The sequence below is a fragment of the Bombus vancouverensis genome, chromosome 1 (assembly GCF_051014615.1).
Source record: "Bombus vancouverensis nearcticus chromosome 1, iyBomVanc1_principal, whole genome shotgun sequence".
In the NCBI taxonomy this organism is placed as follows: Eukaryota; Metazoa; Arthropoda; class Insecta; order Hymenoptera; family Apidae; genus Bombus; species Bombus vancouverensis.
Window position 1 is genome coordinate 3,237,183 of NC_134911.1, and position 26,523 is coordinate 3,263,705.

Below are 26,523 nucleotides of genomic sequence, written 5' to 3' on the forward strand. Positions count from 1 at the left end.
ATTCAATTTTTCCCTTAATCTAATCAGCGGTCCATTCGATATACCCATGACGTCTTAAGATTTACTTGATTGGTTGCAAATTTTGAACGTAATTCTAGGTGTTTCAATCATATCAAATTTATTGTTTCATACATCAAACTTACTCTTTTTCCTCTGCATTGTTTCATTTTTTGCAAAGCATCTTCTTATAAAAAAAAAGTCGGTGATAAAACTTTATCTTCTGTAGTCAAAGTCTAATTAAGACTCTTTTTGGTTCAAAAGAAAAGCAGGGCTCAAAACCATACTTTATGAAGAAAACATAAATGGACAGACCGCAGACCCCAGATGGAGATACAACATGGCCCTCCCCCCGGAAAGACACCAAAGACAAACACAGAAAAAACACAAAAAAATACTGGTGGATACAGAACCCATAGCAAAATAAGAGAAAACATCAAACCAACAGAACACAACTCTGACACCGCATAACACAGGTGTAAAATTGTAAATATTGTGAACACTTGTAAATAAACCTATTTGACCCCCCCCCCCCGCCCCATTCCTCCCCCCCCCCCGCCCCGCCCCATCCCTCTCACCCCCTCCCCAAGTCACACAGCACCCAAAAAGCAAGCTACCGAAGCGTCCTGTTTTGCAACCAAGTTTTCAGGACAGAAAAAACAAAGACAAAATCACACAGAAGCTCCGCTCCCCCAGCGGCTTAAACCTAATAATCATATTAAACACGAAAAATGTAAAGCGCCGACACATATCATAGCATGGCTACGTCGTACCGTCGCGTATCGGTACTTTTGCCAAAAACACCACTACAAAAATTCACCGTTTATTGTGAACACCAAAAGGTATTTAAAAAATTTGTATCTTGGGCTTAATAAACATAAAAAAAAAACTCTTTTTGGTTCCTGTTTTACTTCAGATTGGCAAAATGATCGAAATTATGAGAACCACAAGATTCTCTTTCGAAACAAGTATTCTTGAAAGTTTATACTATCGCCAACTTTGATTACTCCTTCTTAGGGTTCTTATAACCCTTAATTATAAATAAATATATAGGCAAAATAATAATAGAAAAAGTTATATAGTCTTTTTGTTACAACGTTCTAAAACATCACAAAAGAAAAGAGTTGAAAAGATTAAGAAATTCGCTTTCTATGGTAGATTACTTAAATAGTTTATAAATAAATAGATCTACTTAAATAGTTTATAAATAAATAGATCTACTTAAATAGTTTATTAGAAGAATTTAGAATAAAAAATTCCACGATTCATGATGAATCTTTCCACGTTGATAAATTTTCTGTTGAAAAAATTAGGAAAAAGGATTGAGATACCACAGAGGTAAAAAAATTCTCATTTTGCAATAAAATATCCACTTGAATAGTTTGCTAGGAACGTTCAACGTTCAGTTATAAATAAAACAGCTTTCCGTGTTAAAAGCTTTGGTATGAAACCGCAGTATATCTGTCATTTACAAAACATTAGCTTTTACAGAAATCAGAAAAATTCAGAATTGTAAGAGTATTAGTTTCAGTTTATTTAATTTAAAAGAACATTATTTTTCAAACTGTTTCGAATATACTGTACAGTTATAAAGAGCTTTGAAAAATAGCTAAGAGGTCTTTGTAGAGTATAAAAATTCCGGTTGAACCGCGAATAAGATATCTTTATATTCAGTAACCCTTTCGATTAAGAAAAACAACTTTCTCTCTCTCTCTCTCTATCTCGATAGTGTCTTTATTATTACTTTTAAGAATATTCATCTCATCGAGCTAATTCGACGTATAGTAACGTAGATTTATTCACGAAATTTACGTTTAGATTTATATTTATTCATGAAATCTACACTTCAGAATGAAACATTGAGCTTGTTCGTTTGTATTCCAACAGGGCTATTGAGAATTTCTGCCTGGAGTATGATAAATGCAAGCTTTGAGATAAATGGTAGTTATGGAAAGTTGATTGAAAATTATGATACAGGTATCAGTTTGAGGACACATGTGGGATATTTGTTGTTGCATGTGGAAAAGAAATAGGTAGATAGGTGCTTGAGATTGAATGAGAATTGAAGGAGATTGAGTGAAATTTGAAAAAAGTTGTTGAATGTTGTTATATTCAGAGTAGAGTACTTATAGATTTGGATTTAAAGTTCCTTTGTTGGAATGTTGTAAAGTCTTACTTTTATATCGGTATGGAAAGATTGTTAGAGTTTTCAAGAATTTATAGAATATAGTTTCTATGTATGTACTTGTTATATTATGAAGTTTGATAAGATCTAAAATGTAGAACTAATTATTGTAATATCGGAATATATTAAAGGTGTAATTTTGTCCGATTAATTATAATTTATTAATAATGGATTGAAAATACAGATATTAGTTAGACAGAGAAACGATGTTTGATTAACAGGAAAACTAAATGCAACGCTCGTATTTACATCAAATAACTTGACAACTATTTGGTAACTCTCTCTCTCTCTCTCTCACTAGCAACTCTAACACTCGACAACACTCGCAACTCAATTCTAACGACTCTATGCTTCGACGTCTCGATCAACTCTGACCCTCGCCAATGCATTCCTGCTCGGTCCTGCACACACACACACACACACTTTTCGGCTCACATACTCTGGCCTCTCGATCGCCACTCCTTGAAATATGAAACCGTACTTTTGTTCTGACGCTGCTTATCTTTTCTCGCGTCACTGTTACTAGGCGCTCTTGGACGTAAACAAACCACAAAAAGACGACGTACACGGTGTTTTCTAATTTCAGCCGATCTCCAATCAAAGCTATTCTACGATATTACATTATTCTATCGATTTAGAGGTAGACAGTTGGAATATTTTACTTTGAACAGTTTGAACATTAATAATGTATATATATATATATATGTAATCTAGAACTCGATAAAATTTTATATAGATATTGAAATAATGCTTAAGTTTATATGATACGAGTTAAGCGAAAACATTTCCATTTCCGGGATTCTTTTTTAAAATAATTAATTATAAGAATTGAAGGAAGGTTTATTTGTAAATACTTAAGAAAATAAATATTACTCTGATAAGAGTAAACGATATAAAAAAGATATGTAATTTAAGAGTAAACGTATATACATTTTTTATAAAAATCAAGTACGTTTTACAATGATAGAATAAATGAGCGACTTAATAAATTTGTAAAAAATGATAGAAAATAAAACATGTTTGAAAATGATATTGTGGTTTTGTATTATAATAGTATAATACTATAGTAAATTCTTTGTTATTACATACTTTTATATTTTGTATGTAGAGTATACAAATTTCTCTTTTGTAAATTTATTCCTATTATGCAAAAGATTTATGGGATTAAAAACTATAAAAATACCATAATTAAATTTCACTCCCAAAATTATTGTTCTATGCGTTGTTCTCCAGTGTCCTATTGTATAATAACAAACATAATGCTCCCGATTTCGGTGTCAGAAATCTACTCACGAAACTAGCAATACGTTAATTGCTTCAACGTTTCTAGCAAAACGATGATGTGATGCACTAGTATACAGGCATCAGAATATTCCATTCAAACCTTCTCACTCTCTTCTGCATTTACAAATATGGGTAAAGCATCATATATAGCGAAAAGTTCATAAATTTTTTACAAAAATGTGGCATATTCAAACAGATAGACAGAATCTTAGCCCCCGCTTCAATCGACTAGAAGAGCCCTGTGAGCTTATGTCTGAAGAATTATCAATGCTGATGGTCCTCATATATTCATAGTTTACGAGACATTGAGAAAAATATAACAATACTAATACATTGGATTCTGCTTACACATCATATATGTTACTGTGTCCATAGACACAACCGATGGGATAGTCGCTTCGCTCGTATCCAACCGCCTCACGATTGCTGAAGAGCAAAGAATGACTTAAACCTAATCTAATACCTTCTATGAACTATGTATAACGGCCACCCGACGCACACGTGCAATGTAACATCGCTGTGATACCGCAGCTACAACAACTGTGCGATCGTACGCTGTCGCCGCTATTTATGAGTATTTAATGTGGTGATAGCGGCGAAGAAGTCAGTACATATTGTGAAGAAGCAAAATGAACATACATGAAAAAGCGGATAGCTTTTGCATATTTACGTGAAATGCAGATTATTCCTGCGACTATTTTCTGCGGGATATCACTGCGACTATATGTCTTTCTTCGACAAAAGTTGCTCGTTTACATCCGGCCTTAGTATACAAATACTTCGTGAAATCGCAGAAAATATTGAGTTCGTTCGTTTGTCAGTGCCCGTCTTGTAAAAAGTGCATTTACCACAATATTTATAAATTTTAAACAGGATGAAAATAAATTTTTTATTTATTGAAATTAAGCGTCGAGATCAAAAATACCGATAGTGGCATGTGACTTATCGTACCACCGATCGAAATGCTACTTGTCATTTTATGGTAAATTAACACATTTTAATGCGCTGTTTATTCATGTTAATATCATGTATATATATTACATATTAACACGTTTATTGACATTGTTAGAACGCAGAAAAACAGGAAACTTAATATTAAATAATTAAATTAATGACAACATAAGTACACACAGAAAACGAAAATCTAAAGTAGTATTAATATAAGGCCAATAATTATAATAACAATTTTTTAATAGCAAAGTGATAATAATCAGTTGATATTGATATAAACGGTGAAATTATAAATGGCAGGAAGAAAATATTATTTTTTATTTTATTTATTATTGCTTAGTCCGTGCCTTTCTTTACATCTCTTATGTCTATTTCTCTTCTTACATGTCTACCTCCCCTCTTTTCCACTCTATTCTATTGCACTCCCTTAATTTCTATTCTCTATTATTGCTTTTAGTTCTGTTAAACCTTCTCCAGTCTCATTTAGCGTTTTTCCTATGTCCTTTGGTCCTCCCGTTATTTCACATTCTTCCATTACATGTCTCAGGTCCTCTTCTTTCCTTCTACATAGTCTGCGTCTTTTTTCTCCCTCTTCTTTCCAGTATTCCCTCGCTTTGATCTCGTTTCCGCATGTGAATCTGGCCAATATTCTTCCGTCCTTCCACTTCATCCTCCCTTCTAAGTACATTGGTCATTTTTCTTTGGCTATATTTCTGTAGTGTATAGTATATTTGGATTCCCTTATCCTTGTCCCCCTCTCTTCTGCTTCTCTCTTTCTTCTTTCTTCTATAGTTTGGTCTGCTGTCATCCTTTCTTGCTCCTCTCCTGCTTCTACCTGCGTCCCTCGCTTTCTCACCTCTTCTAATCCCTTCTTTCTCTTTCTTGCTCTTTTCTCTTCATGGCCGTTTCCCCAGTTTCTCTCTCTTTCCTTTATACACTCCTTTACTTATTCCTTTTTTGATTCTAGGGCTTTCTCTTCGTATCTCGTTGCTATTTTTAATGCTCTTTCTCTTATTTCTATTAACTTGCATTCTTCTATCAATATATAATTTGGTGTTGTCATATCTAAACCTAATATCCATTTCGCATATCTTCTTTCAGAAAGAAAATAAATGTTATATATTAGGTCGTCCGAAAAGTATCTTTTATTTTATGAGGAAATAATAGACGCACAATGTTTTTTGTTTTATATTATTTTATCGAATTACGTACGATCCATTTTGTTCTGTTGAGATAAACACCGCGACATTTCACAGACTTGGTTTCACGTTTGTATGAAGCTGCATTGTTGCAAAAAACGTTTGCGGAAGAAAGACACTTTCCGGACAACCTAATACATGTTGCATTGTTAAATATGTACGATATTAAAAATCATATAAATCTGTGTTTGAATCTGTTGTACTGTTACGTAAATTGTGTGGAATGGAATTTTCTCTCGTAACAGGTGATGATGTATTATTACGATCAAAGTACGTTTATTGAGAAATGTACTGCGAGTGAGATATCGATTCTGACACTGAGTGTTGTAAATGATGAGCGCATGATGAGAAGGACTGTGTATGATATTTTTTATTAATTTTAACATCTCCCTTCTAAATTTCAATTTCTGGTCTAAATTAAACAGTCTGACAGTGGATAATAAGAAATAAAAAAAGATGTATTTTCACCTATTGTAGTAGATTGCGTAGGTATATTTATGAAATTCAATAACGAATCTTCTATTGTTTCTCTACGGTGGCGTTTCCTGGGTAGTTCAGTGGTGACTGAAATGTTTCGAGTATTTGAAATATGTGTGCCCTGTGTTTTTGAATTGTTGTTGTGTCTTGTTATATGTAGCATCGTATTGCTATTTTCTGAATTATACTATTTTCTGAATTTATTGTATCTTTTCTTCTTAATAAAAATGACAATTATTCCACATATGTATATTTTCCCCATATTGGCTGCCTATCCAAATCTCAACTTTCTACGAATGCTTCTCATGAATATATCTTTAATATTTCCCCATTTATTAACCAAATTTTTTCAATGTTTATTTTCTTACAAATACTTAAGTAACGTATATAACTTAATAGATCTATGTTACAGTTATACAATTGGACATACTACAATTGCAAGAAAAGTTTGCAAGGCTATTTGGGTCTACTTTAAAAAAAGAATGTTTTCCTGTATTTTCCAAAGAAAAATAGTTGGAAATATCTGTAATAATATAAAATAATATAGGAAATAATATATGAGGGTTTCTAAAATGTTTCTAATTTCCCAAACTGCGTAGGGGTCATAGATCACAAGCACGTGAGAATAATAAAACCAGAAACGTCCACTACATTGCATTACAATTATAAAAAATATTTTTCTGTAGTACCGTTCGGAATAATGGATTATATTGTCAATTATATATAATTAATATAATTTTATGAAATTATTATATAAATCAAAATTAATATTATAACAATAAATATAATTAAATTATATATAATCCCTCAAATTACAAAATCAACTACATAGATATAAAAGCTGCCAGAAAAGAATCTGACAGTCACATTTTTGAAAGAATTAAACCTTGTAAAAAAAATTACAAATGCTTTGAATATTCCCAAAAATTAGCCACGTAATGGAAAGGAGTACAGCGAAAATACATTAACATAGAGAAAGTATTTTTAATTACCGACTAACTCGAGCCTGTTGTTTTGTTGGAATTATGCATTTTATCGAATAAATGGAAAGTTTTCCGTAAGCCGCTGAATATAAAATTACCTTTTGCTGTAGATGTTATAAAGTGTTGTTGCATTCTGCATAATGCGAAGTACGAAGTAGAGATGGCTATCAGTAAGAAAATTTAATTATGAAGGGATTGCATAATAAAACTTGTACTGAGAATCGAGACAAGGAGATTTAACCATAAAACAAATAAGAAACAACCTTGCGGACTATTTTGTTAGTGATAATGCCCTGACAGGACGAACACATTCAGTGTAATGTTGATGAAAAATTACATCAACATAATGATAGTTATTTTGTATAAAACAAATAAAATATACATATGTTTGGATTCGTATCTATCGTAGAGAATTGTGTTTTTTATAAAAATGTTAAGATATTGAAAAATGCTGATAAATATTAAAATGATTGTCAATTTTAACATTTTCTTACAACATATATTTTTTAAGAAGAAAAAAGGCTTACAGGCGCAAATTTTCTCCGAAATTCGAATATAAGTTTCTTCATACTTGTAACCGAGTCAAATTTGGAATGTTGGGTTGTCATGGTATAACAATTCGATAAACAATTTCTTCGATAAGCAATTCCGTGTTGAAAGAATCCGTTCCGCTTCTTTTCGCCATAACACGCCAGTACGATCGTTTTGCAATTTGGCAAAGGGCGTACGATCATTGCGATATCGGTTGTTCAATTGCAGTGTCACAGACGTCGCAGCATGTGAACCGCATGCTCGTGTGTATTGCACGATTGAAAACATACGCACACGTATACCTGTCGAATCGTATGTAACGTCAATTCACATCAGAGACCAGGCCACACACCGTGGGCAGGATGGCACCCAGATGTCTGCTTTGGCGCATACCTTCAATAGTCTTAAGTACCACACCAGGGGTCTTGGAATTTTCATAGTTAAGGTCCTTCGGACCAAGCGAGTATCTCTTGTCTTAAGTTTCCTTTTACGTTTATTGTTTACTACGTGTTAACACGGAAAGTTGGTTTTCCTCACGTCTGGTATGTTCCGTTAGCAACTTTCTCACGACGGCGGCTAAAACCCTTCCTGGTCCACCAACCGTCTTATTATCCAATCGGAGACGGTGTCTACTGCCCTGGCTTCCTTAACCAAAATTGTCATCAACAAATCCGATAGTCCCGTGTCCTTAGACACATCCACCCCTAGTCTTCCTCAGACACAGTATTGTCAGTAAGACTTACTTATTCCGTATCCTTAGAATAGTCAACATATCTTTACCGGTCTCTACCCTTATAACAGTCGCGTACTTAACGTATCATTGTAACTAAGCCTTACATAACGTGGTTGGAGTGAATTGTGATTTATGTTAATTCAGTGTGTATTACATTGTGATTGCTGAATTCGTAATAAAGTTTAATTAAAACAAAATTAATAGTTGTGTTACGACTCAGCTATTTTATTTCATCAACCAACCCTTATTACTGAAAATTCTCAACGCGAGAATTGATTGTAAATTTTAATAAACATAAAAAAGAAACCAACCCTTAAGTTTACGTGACACCCGTGTGCATCGGCCGTAAATAGACCGTCGAACAGCGAGCGAAGCGACTATCGCGACGACAGTGATTGTGTACACAGTTCCACATATACTCGTATGTATAAGTAAAGTAAAAGTAGTAATATATTTTTCTTAATAACTTGAAAATTATGAGTTTGCTGCACTTCAGACCACCACCGTTACAATTCCTGAGACAGAGATTTTCGAACAAGGTGTCATACGCTTTAATATTCGTCATGGCAACAACTAAAGTAGTGTGAAATTTTATTCGTTCCCCTAAGGAATATAAAGGACTTTTACTCTCACATGTATGTGGGATAGTGTGACGTCAGGGAAGGACGTGGCGTGAGGGGTAATTGTTTATTAGCGTTGTCGAGATATGTTAATGTTGTCAAGGAGTGCTGCGAGCGTTACCAAGTATGTTAAGGGAAAAATGAGCATGGAAAATGCTGTCAGAGTTGAATTTATCGTGGTCGTGTGAAGTTCGTTGCGTCGTTGTGTCGTAGAATTAGTGAGAAACGAATACGCGAAACGCGGTTTTTATATTCGATTTCGTGTGAGTGCAACGATATTGTATTTATCATACTGTTTTCTATAAACTTATAATATAACATTCCTACATGTATAACTCAGGCAGCTCGAAAATGTAAAAAATTGTGAAATTTTCCGTACAAGTAAGCCATCCGTAATATTTTTCGTTGCTGCCATAATTCGATTTTAAGGGGTGGAATCGCTTCTTGAAGAAAAATTCAGAATTTTCTATCTGAAGCGAAATATTTCAAAAACGGTGAAAGATATCTACAAAAAAAAAAAAAAAATGTAAACGAAAGTTGCATCGTTTTATCGTATTTACGTAACTATGTAAACAAATTTTCGAAAAATTCATGATTTTTGAGTTACCGCCCTCCCTTGCCCAAACCACCTCTTAAAAAAATGTTGTTTACTATACATACTGAAATACCGCTGAATACCTTCGTTTCATATCTGTAAATGATTTATATGTTAACATTTCTTCTTTAAATAAATAAAACCATTAATTATAATAAATAAAATCAATTTTAATCAATTTTGACACTTGTCTTTAATAAACTGATTTCATAACGCAATATTTAAATAATTCACATTATTTACATAGTTTACACGAAGATTATCAACATCAAATCTAATTATAACGGTATAACAGTTTTTACTAATAAAGTTGACATTTAAACGTTGAATTCCCTCTTTGCATAACGGAGAATTGTATTATAAATAATAAACGATAAAAGCAGCGAAAATCGCGATTTGTAATTGGTACCATAACGATATTCCTCATAGAAACGCTTGAAACAAAGATACAAATCGCATAAATAGTCTTTCACTACAAAAGTAACAAATCTGCAAAATTCTGGAACTCGCTGCTATGCGTTTTTAAATATCCGCTTTTAAACCAAGCTTATTGGGAAAGATGTTTGACAAGACATCCTTTACTTGTACGCAAGATTTCAGAATCTTTTGATTTTTCATCAAATTGCTACATTTTTATCGCAGCATGTCATCTTCTCTCAGCCTTTCTCATTTAAAAACTGGTCCATTCATAACTCATAAAATCTCAGTAATTTACAATTTCGTAAGATTTCAATTTGTTTAAAATTTGTAGGTATCTGTATGAAGTAAATTCATCCTTTGAATCCTATTTCCGGCAAACAAAAATTATTACATTTTTTTCCTAGAACAAAATATTTCGTGAACTGCTTATTGAGAAAGTCAAGATAGTCAAAATATAATGCCCAACAAATCAACCATCAACCTTTAACACGTTCGTCGCCACGTCGCACACATTCGTGCGTCGGGGTATACCCCGACGAAAGTATTTCCGTGGAGCTGTGATATCAATTACTTTTCAACCCCATCAGAGATAAGATCTCGACCCCCGACTTTCGGACACCACAGGGGTGTCCTGTGACGCATCTTAGTCCCCATCAGAGAAAAGATATCGACCCCCGACTTTCGGACTTCTTTGGAACCCACACCGAACCCCTCAACATCCCCAAGCCAGGGTGTATGGTATATAAGCTGAGACTTCACCCAGCTCGGGCAGTTCTTGTTCTTGTTCTAGTTGCTGTTCTTGTACAACACCCCTTTTTTGGTTCAGCGTTATTCTATTATTGTAAGTGCCAAGATTATAATAAAGTTCGATAAAAGAAAATTAATAGTTGGGTTACGACTCAGCTTTCTTTTCTCTCACAACCCAAGTATCAATTTTACGTGACAGGGGCCCCGTCACTAACGTATGGTGACGCTCTTCTTGTTCGAGTTAAGACGTTCGTCGCCCAGCGTGTTTCGGCTGTTTCATGCGGGGCCCAAATCCGATCGTGGCTTCCTCGATATTCGAACTCGATGAAATTCTATTTATAATTTTTTTTTTAAATTTACTACTTCGTCATCACTACTCTCCTCACTTTCAAATATATTTTCATACTGTTTACTGAACATTTTGGGGATGAAAAAATCACTGATGTACGTCTCACAAGTATGCTTCTCGACTAAATCAAAGATCTGAGATATCTGCCACGAGATCCTCTAGCTACTATTAAAACTATTTCTTAGTTTTATTGCTCAAGTGTAGCTATAGTAAAAGTCTGGACTAGGGTATTGGGGTTTTTCCCAACATTCCAAAAGGGAATCCTCGATGTCCTTTCATCTCCAATACATATTTATAAAACTCGTACATGTATGCTCGAAAAGATCATGCCAGTTAGACTGGCATTCCGCACGCAGAGGATCAAAAATATCGGAAAATACTCGATATTGTAATTCCAATACGCTTAAAATGTAATTCCAGTACACAATGTGTTAACGTTTCAGAATCGATGCGTACTTTGTATCGATATCACGTAACAGTGTTGAAAGCTGCGGCCACAAATTGAACCTATACAGGGTGTCTCACAAACGAGATCGCTTAAATATCTGCCTTATTTACGATTGTACGAAAAAACACTTCTCAAGGCAACTATTGTATTTCAAGCGGACCATGCAACGATGGGAAGAATTTTTTTCTCAAGGTTATTTTTCACGACATTTCAAGGGGTGATCGATACGTTTTTAAATGTAACCCTATATTTTTGTCCATAGATCGATGTTTATTTTCATTCTTTACATAAAAGTATCAAGGTACTTGTATCTGAAAATGCTTAATTTAAAAGAAATTTTTACCTTAATTTTGTGAAACTCGTAAAATGGTGCAGAGCGATACGGTTTATGTTTTCTCTGTCTTTCCTACGCTACATTCGATGAAATTAAAATCGGAATATCTTTTAACAAGCATTTCGCATGTAATTACCTCGATACTTCGACGCAGAGAACAAAAACAATCATATCTACTGGTATAAACAATTATATGGAGCTCTATTTAACAAAAACACCGATAACTTGAAAAGACTAGAAATCTCCTAAAAAAGAAAAACGAAAAATTTCTTTCCAGCATTACACACACCCATTGAAATAGTATTTTCATGCAATCGTAAATAAGATCTAACCGAGACACCCTGTATAGCTCCGAAACTTGCTATCCAATCCCTTCAACGTCTAACCACCAAGACGTTGGCAATGAACTTTATAATCGTTTCGTTGCACGTATTTCATTTCAACCGTGGGATTGTCGTCGGAACCTCGTTCGGATCGTCTTTCGTTCGTTTATTCGTTCGTTATTGACGTTCTATCTCATCCGTGTGTTCGCTTGCTCGGCGTTACGCCGATATCATTATTGGAACGTGACACGCCTGTTCCTCTCGACACGGTGACGCACAGTTTACGGAAAGTTCTGTAAGGTAGCAAGATCGTAATGCAATAATCCAGTCGATAAAATGACGGAACTTGTTTGGAATCTGTGATACTATGCGACACTTGATCGAACCAACGATTATTGAGTTTTTACACGTTGAAGCTTGTTTTAATGTGATTTGCTTTTAGCGCTAGAACTACTAGCATGGTTAAAATTATCAATCCGCAATTTTTCTTACATTTTATGACCATAGAATAAATGATATAGTTGATACAAATGCACAAATTATTAACAAAGATACGTCCTCGAACCGATGGAATTATTAGAATCGTCGAAATTACTAGTTTTTAATTGTTCATACAGTTTATATAAAAATGAAATATACAGGGTGGTTGGCAACTGGTGGAGTGATTCTACGCGAAAAAAGACGTCGAAAATATGGAATAAAAATTTTTTGTTTGAGACTTTGTTTTCGAGAAAATCGACTTTGAATTTTCGCTCGGTACGCGTGCACTTTATCGCGTCTCGTTATAACGGATCTCACTGTAGATCGTTGTCTCGATGGAAAAATTTAAAAAAAAAATTTTTATTCTATATTTTTTACTTCTTTTTTCGCGTAGAATCACCCCCTTTCCGCTTGTACCACCAGTTACCAACCACCCTGTACATGTCAGGAAACGCAACTTTTGATGCTAGAATTACTCGAATGATTAAAATTACCAATTTATAATTCCTTTATAAAAGTTTAAGGAATATACAATGAGTAGCAGCAAGTTATATAGTTTATATATGTCGGAGATGAAAGGAAAATCGGAGCCTTCCCTTTGCAATTTTGGAAGAGTTATCTAATGCTTTAGCCTAGATTTTATCATAGCTGTAATTAAGCAATTGTTGTCATTCGATCTGATTGTAATTGTTCGAGACTTGTGATAGCGAAATTTGGCTCGAGGTGACAACTGGTCGCCGAACGTAGCCACGGTCACGAGATAAACGTTTTGCCTGACGAAGGTGTGGAGCGGGTGTATTGTTCTCCCTAGAAATCACATAGAATTGTACTTTAGAGATGTCGATATAATGGGACACACGTTGTATTAGGAATCAATCTCCAGACAGAAACTGCCTAGCAACGGCGTTTGGATTTTTCTCGATGTTTCCAAAGAGTATACAACAAACTTTTGACAGAAATTGCCTAGCAACAACGATTGGAACCTTCTCGATGCCTCCAGCGAGCATATAACAAACAAATGCAGTCGTATAGCGAAAAAGATTTTCATCAGATATTCATTCGTGTGATCGCCTTGGAAAGTGATACATCGAGCAATTTACCGAGTGTCTCAGCAATCGTATTTTTGTGTTTAAAATTATTCTACGCATAGTAAAGAGTTATCCCGTTGACCGTGGATTCGTTTGAACTCCGGAACATTGTTAACAGCGTTAATTAAATTCATTATTCGTAAAACCTATCAATCGTTAATCTCATTATTCGTTAAATTTATTATTCGTAAGACATATTATTCGTTCCTCTTATTGTTCGTTAAACTTATTATTCTTTAATCTAATTATTAGTTAAACTTATCGTTTGTTAATCTTATCATTTATTAAACTCAATATTCATTATACTTTGTAAAATCTTGTATATACACGTAAATATAATCTCTATTTTGTAAAACGATGGCTAATTCAAACGAAGAATCGTTACGCGCCCTAAATTCTAATGTTAACCCGACATATAAATATAGAAAACCAATTTAGTAAATTAGATTCTACTACTATCGACTATTATATCGACTACTATTAATAATTAAAGAAATGATCATTTTTGTTACAGATTAAAATATATTAATTCTATTGCATGGTATCAAAATTTTTTCTTGCTTCAACTGTGCAATTTCCCATTTCTGTTGAATATTTACGTAGCTTTTTCTAAAATTTGATTCAATATAAAATATCAATAGAATGAACATAAATTTTTCATAAAATTCCATGTCTGGCAAATATCATTCTTTCAATATTATCTGACAATATTTAATCATATCATCCGTAACTAAAAATTGCTGTTTTAAGAATAATTTCTCTCAACAGCTTAACTTAAGTAATACTATTTTCAGTACCCCTGAATACACAATATTTGATAAAATTAGTCAAGATTCCAGTTTCTATATTAAAATCAATATCAAAAATATTGGAAGATAGAAATACCTATGTTAAAGTAAAAAATATTAAATTATTAAAGCTTGTATATAAAAATAACCCAATATTATTGGAATAATAATTAAATTATCACGCAAATAGGTTACATTCATAAATAAAAGTTTCATGTCGTGCAATTGTAATTGGCTTAAACATGGCTAGACGATATTGCGACAGATCCAACGAATATTCTATATCCGGTGCATTTTTCAAAGCCCTTTATCGAACGATATGTGTAAACATTTCAGTTGACAGCAGGAGCGAACCTCTGCTGGATTTCATATGTATAAATCCTGCTGGACGCAAACATTATCAATTTTATTCTTTTTTACTTTTTTATCCTTTATTCTTCAAAGTATCAAGATATTGTATTTTACATGGAAATGAAAATAAGAATCGTTTGGCATCGTTTCATCGACAGTCCGGATATCTCGAGATCAGAAAAGTCAATTTGCTGAAGTACAAAAAGCGAAAGGAAGAGAAATTGATCGTAAATAGATTTGTTTACGTACCGTCTGGCCATGAGAATATGTATTGTCATCGACGATGCATTTTTTCGGGAACGATTCCTCCGTCGTTAATTCATTTCCGGCGTCCTCTTGAACGTCAATGTCTACTTGTCCAAGGAGAACCTGCCCGGTCGTTCTTGCTGGAACTAAAAAGTTGGAATCAATGTTAGAGAACGAAGTCGGCAGACGAAGTGGCAACTGAAATTGAATGAAACCAATCTTTTGATCAGCTTTTTGACCAATCAAAATCAATGGATAAAGGCAAACTTTTTATCCTTTGATCATATCGTAGGAATAATTTTAGAAGTAGGAATGTCGAGGAGTTTTTTACTTTTATGGGATGATGAATGATGGATTGTCTAGAATTTTCAGAAGTAGGAGAATTTCGCGAAGTGGGAATTCTCTGAACGGAGAAATGGCAGGAAATAGATAATTTAAGTATTCGTTAGAAAAATAAAATTATTGGAAAACGTAGGAAAGATTTAACTCTATTGCCTTCTTTCGCTCATTTCTTACCCAATTGTACCTTTTTAGCGTTAAAAATATTTCGAGTTTGAGCTAAATATGAAATGAAAATTTGTTATCGAGATGCGTGATATGTTTTGTAAATTTGATGTTGAACATTTCCTTAAAGTATTGCGAATCATTTTTATCTGCCAAGAGAATGAGAATGAGAATGAGATTGAAGTACAAAAATTCGAGGTCAGCAATATAGGAGTTAGCGATACATTCATACAAGTTATGTACAGTATGTCCGTTTTAAATCTGTACACACAATTATTTCTGTAACAGAAGTGCTAAAAAATGTTTCAAATGAAAGCCGTTCGACTTCATGGGAGAAACTTAATAAGATATTTCGATTTTTTTTTTACATTTGAGGTGAACGTCGGTGCCTACAAGAAATACTCCTGATTTTCAACAATAACGTTTATTAGACTCTTAACAATTAACAACAAACAACGATTAACAATTAACGTTTAACAACGATTAATAACAAGTTGCGATCAACGCTGAATTCTCAAGAGTCAATAACCCGTTTCTCTAATTGTGTTTGCTTCGCTTAACCTTTCGCACTTCGCAGCTCGGGGCAGAATGGATCTTTTGGTTCAAAACCAAACAGATTCTTTTCTTTGTTGCCCTTCGATATCCCCACTACGCGCGCGTTTATTAGAAGTCCGCGGCGGTTGCCGCGTATGCATTCTACCGAATATTCAGCGAAAGAACCGTAGGGATATATCGATAGTACTGTTGAGAATTGTGAATCTTTGAAGCCGAAATAATGTTATAAGAACACTAAGTTTATACTGAGGATTAATATTAAAATAATGAAGTATTTATTTCATGAACGATTCCTTATATATTCGTCGATACACACTTGCACGCGTCTCAGCACTTTCTTCTATACCCGATTGTTAACCGACTCTTAATTGAACTGTTTACATTCCTTTGTTTTCGAGGCGCTTCGGACACACATACTTCCACACACTGATATTCACATACAAGTATCTCTATTACGCATTTAACCTAGTCCAGCACAGAAAATTATACATGTCTCAACAGGTACATTAGGCTTTCAAGGTATAGCGCTTTATGTCGCGAAGCCGTTGGAAATTTCCGTGGTCGAGTGCCGCCACAACTGATCGAAAAGCTAGTCAAGTTCGGTTCAAAGAAGTAATAGCAAGTGAACTTATGTTCTGTGAAAGCGGTATTTACATGAGATTAGTGATGGGTGCTGGTTGCCCCACCAACGGTCCCTTGCGGGTGGAAATGACCGTTGAACATGAAATCCGACCTTCCTATTTTTTACCGGATTGTACAATAACCCTAAGGAACTTCTCGACTTTTTTTTTTATTTATTTATTAAAATTACGATCAATTCTCGCATTGAGAATTTTCAGTAATTTTTCTGGCGTGGCGCAGTAACATGGCTAACTTCTCGACTTGAAAAATGTTTTGAAGCAATTAAGTGCCTTGACGGTAAAATAAAGATGCTTAATTTTATGACAGTTGCTTAGGATTACTTTGGCCCGACTAATTATATTTGTACAGCTGGCGGCCGTCTTGACTGAGGCATGGATTTTGATTTATGCAGACGTAACAATAGTATTATGTTAAAAAATGTTATACTGTAGGGTATTTTGTTACATTATAGTTGTTTTGCTTAATCAATCGTGGCTTACTCGTTTTACGCGGTTAGTATAATATACTAGAGTTATATATAGTTTTAAGTACGTATAATGACTCTTTTTTATTCATTTTTTAGCTATCTTTTGATAGATATTTATTTATAATTAAGAAAAATTATTCGTGTACTCTTCGTGTTTTATAATATTCATGAAGAATAATATTAATATAATTGCACACTTCATAAATATTTCATATTTGATCAACCTTCTTACACACATGCCTGCCTATTTTTTTATAATTATTTATTTATGTGTCTGACTATAAAGCTGTCTCTTCTACTTGGTCTTATGGTTAACGCAAATCTGTTCTTTGTTATTTCAATTTAATTTATCATCTAGTCTGGTTTGTACAGTCGAAGTGAAAAATATTAGTAAAATTTTACAGATGAGAAGTTATAACTTGTTAAGAAATATTCGATAATAAGAGAAATTAAATTTTATAAATGAATATTACCAATTACAAGTCATCTGATTATTCTGTTTGACGTAAAATTATGAAACTGTAAAATCTAACTCTATAATCTGCAGTTTATAACTTGTCTATTTAATGATATTATTAATTAACAAATTGTTATGCAAGATTCTTCTTGTTTCCGTATTAACAGTAATATAAGTAGTTAAATTTATCAGACTAAATTAATTTTTTGAAAATAAATTCCATTCATCTATAGTGACTTCTTAATATATTAATGTAATATAACTAAAGGAACTAAATCGGTACAACTAATCGATACGCCTTTCCAAGTACCCACCTTTCTGAAGGACCACGGGCATATCTCAGGGTCACATGGCCCATTGAAATTTTCCATCCCTTCTGACCCTTCGGCACTTTCACTTTCTACCTGCACTGTAGTTCGTACTCCTAGCGAGTTCATCGGTTTTGTTGAATGATCATTCCACAGTACTACACTGGGCCATTGCGATATAAACATCTGTTCCCAGGTGTGCTCAGTATCACACTAGTTTCACTTATAGCACTGTCTTCATCAATGACCCACAACTTCATACAATCAACCGCCGTGGAAGTCGTTTGCGGTTCTTCGTACTCGCCTTCTCGCTGCATCGTGTAGCGGTAGTTCAGTAAAATCACATAATACCGTCCAAGGAACGTCGGGTGGAATCCAGGAGCGGCTTGCGTCCTTTTAAAATTGCCATCGAATCTCTCGTCTTGTACACTGTCGTCTTCTTGCGTTTCTCGTTAAACGCCCTGACTGATGGTTCGCCTTCGCACCACCTGAAACTTTCTCACGACTATTCCGTTCTCTGGCCACGTTTTAATCTGATTATCGACTTCGACTTTATCTGAAGAAGATAGTCTTCGCGGTCTTTCATAAACAGGAATGTCACCTTGCAGAATTAAATTCATTTTCTCTACTTCTGCTCTACTTCTTCTCTATTTTAGACACTTTTGCAAATCCGTTATGGTCTTTGCCATCTATTTTATAAATGGAAATGTCTCCGTCTTTTATGTTTATTTCGACGGTAATTAGAAAGTCTGTGCCAATGATCAACGAATGTAGCATCAAGGTATCTGACACTATATGTGCCGTTCTAATTCTCACAGACTGATCCGTTCGCATCAAAGCCAACTCGCTACCGGTGTCTACTAACGCTGTCAATTCACAATCTCCGACCTTAACGTCTCTACGACGCTTCGTCTGTAATGATTGTGACGCATCTTCAGGCGATTTACTCGTGTTATTTACATTGCGATGCAATGTGTCCGTATTTCTGGCATTTGAAACATCTAACATTTTTGATTTTCATCGGACAGTTCACAACCAGATGATATTTATTTCCGCATAGAAAGCACCGTCGTTCTCTCATCCCCTTGAATTTTTTTTCGACTCGCTTACCCTTCGTCTTTGCGTTTTCCTTCATGGCTTCGTACAGAACAAGCTTCTTTTCTAACTCGCGAATATTCTTAGCGCCGTATAGTACCATTTTGTTGGTCTCCTTGTCACGAATCCCGTCGATGATGTATTTTATTACGGACGAATTTTCCATACCTACTTGTTTAGCTATGTAGAACATTTTACAGACATACTCTTGGTATGTCTCGGTTTCCTTCTTGGTTTGACGCGACAGCTCCTTATGTACGTTGTACGAGTCTACTTTTTTCGCAAATTCGGTCACATCGCGCTTTTCTTCATTTTCTTCCCCTTCGTCTCCTTCGTCCTCACCGTACTCGATTTCAAAGGCGATGGAAACTCTTAGACGATCTCGCAGTTCTTCCTTTGCACCAGTTGTCCTTAATCTTCGTTTTCTTAGTTCATCTTTCAACTCTGCAACTTCCATTATTTTGATTCGCTCCAGCTTATCGTTAACAACGCACCTTTCTTCAACCTTAACGATGTTATTATCCACGTTTGATCCTTCGCTCATTGTGGATAATGATTCAGCTCAATTCCAATTCCAGTCCAATTTCACAATTACGAGCAATTATTTCACAAATACTCGGCGGTGTTCAACGATATATTTATTTAACAGGCCTCACACTCGTTTCGAAAACTTCTCACTATTTTCACTTCTCGGTTACAACTAGACTCTCCTGCTTCGCTGTTAAAACTCAAATGTTTCTTCTCGTTTCTTCTGTCGCCCCTCGACATCCCCACTACGCGCGCATTTGTTCGTCTATGACCGTTGCCACGAACGCCTTCTTCCGAATATTCGGCAGATGGGCCGTAGGGTACCGATGGCTCATCAGGCATGTCGACCTTACGCTTCTGTGACATATTTTACATCAGAAAGTTCCATTGCCGGGTGCCGCTACAGTATCGCTGTATCGCTGGTACTGCTGGTTGTATCAACGTTGTAAAATGATAAAAAAGAGAATACAGTATTTTTAATGTGAAAAAAACATTAAAAAGAGAATATACATTTTTAATGTGCGATAAATACTAGCTCGAAAGTTAACAATAGTAATGAAGAAAACATGGAGCGTGGTAGAAAGAATATTCAAACAGGACTACAAAAGGAGAATGAAGATGTTTGGAGCACTCGTAGAGAGCGTGGCGCTGTTTGGTATAGGGTTGGAACATGGAAGAAAGACTGGATAGAGTACAAAGAAGATATGCGAAATGGATATTAGGTTTAGATACGACAACACCAAATTATATATTGATAGAAGAATGCCAGTTAATAGAAATAAGACAAAGAGCATTAAAAAGAGCAGTAAGGTACGAAGAGAAAGCCCTAGAATCAAAAAAGGAATAAGTAAAGGAGTGTATAAAGGAAAGAGAGAGAAACTGGGGAGATGGCCATGAAGGGAAAAGAGCAAGAAAGAGAAAGAAGGGATTAGAAGAGGTGAGAAAGCGAGGGACGCAGGTAGAAGCAGGAGAGGAGCAAGAAAGGATGACAGCAGACCAAACTATAGAAGAAAGAAGAAAGAGAGAAGCAGAAGAGAGGGGGACAAGGATAAGGGAATCCAAATATAATGTACACTACAGAAATATAGCCAAAGAAAAATGACCAATATACTTAGAAGGGAGGATGAAGTGGAAGGACGGAAGAATGGTGGCAAGATTCAGATGCGGAAACGAGACCAAAGCGAGGGAATACTGGAAAGAAGAGGGAGAAAAAAGACGCAGACTATGCAGAAGGAAAGAAGAAGATCTGAGACATGTAATGGAAAAATGTGAAATAACGGGAGGACCAAAGGACGTAGGAAAAACGCTAAATGAGACTGGAGAAGGTTTAACAGAATTGAAAGCAATAATAGAGAAGAGAAATTAAGAAAGTGCAATAGAATAGAGTGGAAAAGAGGAGAGGTAGACATGTAAGAAGAGAAATAGACATAAGAGATGTAAAATCGAAAGTTCGTCCAAAGCCGAAAGGCACGAACTAAGCAATAATAATAATAGTAATAAGTAATACTAGCTCGAAAATTATTTAAAAATGGGGATCGACATGTTATTTAGCAATTAAGATAGAAACATTTACCAACTGGACAAATTGTAAAGTACAAATTAAATAATAAAAAAAAGACGTTTCAAAAAATATATTTTCGATCTGAAATTTGAAAACTTTTTTATCTACGATTACCGATAAAGAAAAACAAACATCGAACATTTTTGCCTGCTATACGAATTTGCAGAATTTCGTCAAAATTAGCGCGTGACACTTGGGTGATATCCTTTATTAGTTAACAATTAGACCATTAATAGTGATAGTGATAGCGAATAGCATTAATCGTATTATTTTGTACTGTTCTTGCACTCTTCGTTTCTTTTGGAAATTTGTTTCGTTAAAAGGAAACGTGACAAAAATATTCCATCGCATGCACTACTTTTCAATGTATTTACAAATATTGTTTGATGATTTTGTTACAAAATACATTATATGGTGTTACGTCCGATGACGCTTTGCGTAACCTAGAATTCATTCCTCGGTCGAGACGGCCACTGTCTGTGCAAATATAATTAGTCGGACCGCTATAATCCTAAGGAACTGTCATAAAATTAAGCATTCGTATTTTACTGTTAGGGCCCGCAATTGTTACAAAATATATTCAAATCGAGATATTCCTTATGGTTATTGTTCCGTCAGGTAAAAAATGGGAAAGGTCGGGTTTCGTATGTTCTATGGTCATTTCCATCCGCAAGCGACCGATGGTTAGGCGACCAACACCCAACAATAGTTTTCTTCTGAGGCAGCATCGTCACCGAACTTTACTGGTTTGCCATCCTTAGACCAGTCAACATTTCTTGACCGGTTCTTCATGCGTTGACCAGTCAACGTCTTGATTGGTTTATCAGCCTTAGATCAGCCGTCTGTTTAACTTATATCTTTAAGCACCGAGCGTAATTGTCTATGTCTACAAAGTTACTGGAATAAGGTGTATATTGTAACCTGTTACTTCAGTGTTATAATCAGTTCAACCACCTCTATTATCATAAACGAAATAGGGGATCGATCATTTCGTTTTTTTTTTTTTTTATTTAGTTGTTTACATTCACAATTTGTCCGATTTGGACATTTGGTAGAATTTTTTGGCTGTTTGATTATCATGTGGGTGGTTACCCCCAGCAGGGTACCATCTTCGTGTTTGTTAGATTATATCCTTTATCAGCGATCATTTCGTGGTGTCGATTATCTAATCGTAACGGGAATTTACGACTCCCGTTGGTCCGCTTCCTCGCGATCGCGTCTCTCCGCGAACGATCGAACAATGAAGATTAATTCCACTTGGACTATTTCAAATACTTAATTTGGTATTTAGTCAATTTTAAAGAACTATTCAGCGATTATATCTGTTCGGGATTTTGGATAATCGTCGGTTTACGACATGGACGCCACATCTGCCTTCTTTTTAAGAAAGTCCGAATTTCCTACCTCCAAAGCTGTAAATTTTACGATGCGAATCTCATCAAAAGCTTAATTGTTGGATAGACGATACATTTACACTGTACATGTGAATGTGTGTGTAAGCGTTAGAGGGCGTCCAGGCTTAGTGGAGACAAAAGACTGTTGCCAGATGTTAAAAGAATCTGGAAGAGTCGGTTGAGAACAAGCGTGGATGCAACAAGGTTATCGAGGTCTTCAGAGTGTAATATATATGTATAGCTGTTGTGTGTAAAATAAAGTAAACTATTTGTATTTCCGAATCCTTTCCTTACCTTAACATTAATTAACAACCTAAATGCTCAATACACAATTATAAAATTGGAAGGAATAGATTCCCACCTCATAGAAACCATGGTAAGTAAACCCCGGGACGAAGAGTTAGTATATGTCGGGTTAACATTAGGATTTAAGGCGCGTAATGATGCTTCGTTTGAATTAGCCATTGTTTTACGAAAACAGAGAATATATTTACGCGAATAAACAAGATTTTACAAAATATTATGAATAATGAGTTTAATAAATGATAAGATTAACAAACGATAAGTTTAACTAATAATTAGATTAAAGAATAATAAGTTTAACGAACAATAAGAGGAACGAATAATATGTCTTACGAATAATAAATTTAACGAATAATGAGATTAACGATTGATAGGTTTTACGAATAATGAATTTAATTAACGCTATTAACAATGTTCCGGAGTTCAAACGAATCCACGGTCAACGGGATAACTCTTTACTATGCGTAGAATAATTTTAAACACAAAAATACGATTGCTGAGACACTCGGTAAATTGCTCGATGTATCACTTTCCAAGGCGATCACACGAATGAATATCTGATGAAAATCTTTTTCGCTATACGACTGCATTTGTTTGTTATATGCTCGCTGGAGGCATCGAGAAGGTTCCAATCGTTGTTGCTAGGCAATTTCTGTCAAAAGTTTGTTGTATACTCTTTGGAAACATCGAGAAAAATCCAAACGCCGTTGCTAGGCAGTTTCTGTCTGGAGATTGATTCCTAATACAACGTGTGTCCCATTATATCGACATCTCTAAAGTACAATTCTATGTGATTTCTAGGGAGAACAATACAACCGATCCACACCTTCGTCAGGCAAAACGTTCATCCCGTGACCGTGGCTACGTTCGGCGACCAGTTATCACCTCGAACCCACTTTCGCTTTCACAAATATCAAACAATTACAAATGACAATTGCTTAATTACAGTTATAATAAAATCTAGGCTAAAGCATTAGAAGGCTTCCTCAAAATTGCAAAGGGAAGGCTCCGGTTTTCCTTTCATCTCCGACATATATAAGGGTCAGGCAAAGACTCTTCAAACAGTCTTCACTACACAGTGCAAATAAATCTACTAAACATAACATTACTCTGCATTTTTAATCCACCTCCACCTTGGGCCACCTTAATAATGCCACAGGGTCATAAAATAATAATAGAAAAACCACGTCTGACAAACATCCTGCCGGCTACAGCCATCGAGACGATAATCAGCTAGTGTCCCTGGCCCAGAAGGCAGTAACGGGATAGCCAACTATGACCGGCGCCTGGCGACAACCCAAACCCTAGCATATGAACGTTCCCAAAATCAGCACTTGACACACTCTATTGCAAAATTCTGAACCATTGTACGCAGAAAAATACAAGGGAAGAACGGCAACACATCCAAACCAGCTGGCTGCAGAAGCGAACAAAACTTTCATAGAAAGAAGACTAAAGAGAACTGACCTCGCTCAAGAAATAAAATAGTCAATCTCGAAGATGGTATCCCGCTGGGGGTAGCCATCCACATGTTATTTAGCAATTAAGTTAGAAAAATTTACCAAATGTCCAGCTGGACATTTGTAAAGTTGTAAAGTAAAAATTGTAAAGTACAAATTAAATAATAATAATAAAAAGAACTCTAACACTCTGAACTGCTACTCTGTTGGATTCGTACAATAAATTTTGCTATCATATCTAAAGTCCGAATTTTTTACCTTACTCACGAAACGTTCGAACTACGACGCGAGGAAATCACCGGTTATTTGTTAATTTCGTGATTTCTTGTGTCTCCTACGCGACAATGGCGTTCACGGTTCGCGATATCAACCGATCAGATGCAACCTGACTGATCGTCATGTAGTTGAGAATTCGTATCAATGTCATCGTGTATCTTCGTTAATTTAGAAAGAATAAGATCTTTCATCTTATGGACAAATTGCTGCCATGCATGATTGATGTCACGTCTTTAAGTAGAGTGATTTTTATATAGTAGATTTTCATATATTCTGTGTCACATCCACCAGCATCGAAACATTTATCTTATATAATATTTAGCACTTCCGAGATGAATTTTTCATTTAATAACGAACGCAAAAGTATAATGGTACTGATTATAATGCACTAAAAAAAAAAAAAAGAAAAAAATTAGTTATGATTATAAGAATAGAATATGCAGTCTCATTTATAACAAAACGCAACATATTATAATATAGCTATATTATACCCAGCAATTTTCCTAAAATTGCTCTTCAGAAGAATGATCAGAGCTGGTAATGTATTAAATTGTGATTGTATTCGATATTAATATTATGTTATTAGAAACTGCAAAAAATTCACAAAAATGTCGTAACAACATATAATAGGAATATAAAAAATAAAAATTGTCATTGACGATAACTCGCATGAAATGTATTAAGGTTGGATATTATTATTCGTTCCCTTTTTCATAGTTTACTAAAGCGTTTAATTACTCAAATGGAGAGAACGCTTTGATTTTTCCGAAGCTTCTCTTCTAAAGAGTAAAAATACAGTGTTAAATGGAACTTGTTAGAATTAATAATGTCTAAAAATGTAGTTGGTAATTCTTTTCGATTCTCTCTGTTCTCCTTTTTTCTGGAGTTTCGCTATAATTTTTTCTCCCATTCCTTTCGAATCGCTTTATTCTTGTTCGTTATGGGAAAAGTTTCCACCGCTGCATGCGAAACGCCATTATCCTAGAAGTTCCACGTTACTTGATTTTTTGCAGCAAAATTTACTTACTACCAGCTCGTCGTCTAATGCTTTTCTCATGGCTCCATTTCAACTAGCTGGTTAACGACGCTTTTATCGTTTTGCAGAATGAATTTTTAGGAATTCTCTTTGGATACAGACTCTAAGGTTGCTTTCCTTTCTTAATGGTCGGTTTTTAATTGTTTTTGACGAAGTTCTAAACTGTTGTAAGATTAAGTGACATGAAATTTCTCTTTGTGCTCTTGTTATTGATAGTATCTGTTCAATTATATTATTTTTGACTCTTCTATTTCCATGCTTGTCGTATGATTACGTATTTAGAATTATGAATTCGAATGTTAGAGATAGATTTCAAATGAAATTTACAAATAATTCTTATTGATAATTACTGGTCATTAATTTGAATTTTTTAATAATTCAAAACATTTATATGAATCGATTATTTATTATGTAATGGAAACAAAATTACAGACAGATGTATGTGGTTGTTAACTAAATAACAAGATTAAACGATATTTTGTCTTTTTTTTTTTGTTAGCCATGTTTCCAGGAATAATAAAATATTTTTAACAAAAACTTGGAGAAATAATAAGAATCTGCAGGATTTATTCAATTGCCAGAAAGATGAAATTTTTTATATTTTCTAATCATTTATTGTTTAATAACTGATCTTTCTTTCTCCATATTAGACTATACTAATTCTAAATAATTGATGTCAGAACAGAAAGTTAAATATACATATTACCATTTGATAAGATATCTGTATTTCTTAATACACACTTAATTAACACTTATTATATGCTCAAATGAGTTTATATAATCAGAATATAAAACATAGATGCACAAGC

At 34.6% G+C, this 26,523-nt stretch overlaps 1 protein-coding gene across 1 annotated transcript in view; it reads right to left on the bottom strand.

The window, feature by feature from the left end:
• LOC117160565 (uncharacterized) overlaps positions 1–26,523 on the bottom strand; it is a 286,749-nt gene that overhangs the window by 38,175 nt on the left and 222,051 nt on the right. The window contains exon 2 of the mRNA XM_033341404.2: positions 15,133–15,275. Within this exon, the coding sequence (XP_033197295.2) occupies positions 15,133–15,275 (143 nt within the window). The remainder of the gene's footprint in view (positions 1–15,132; positions 15,276–26,523) is intronic.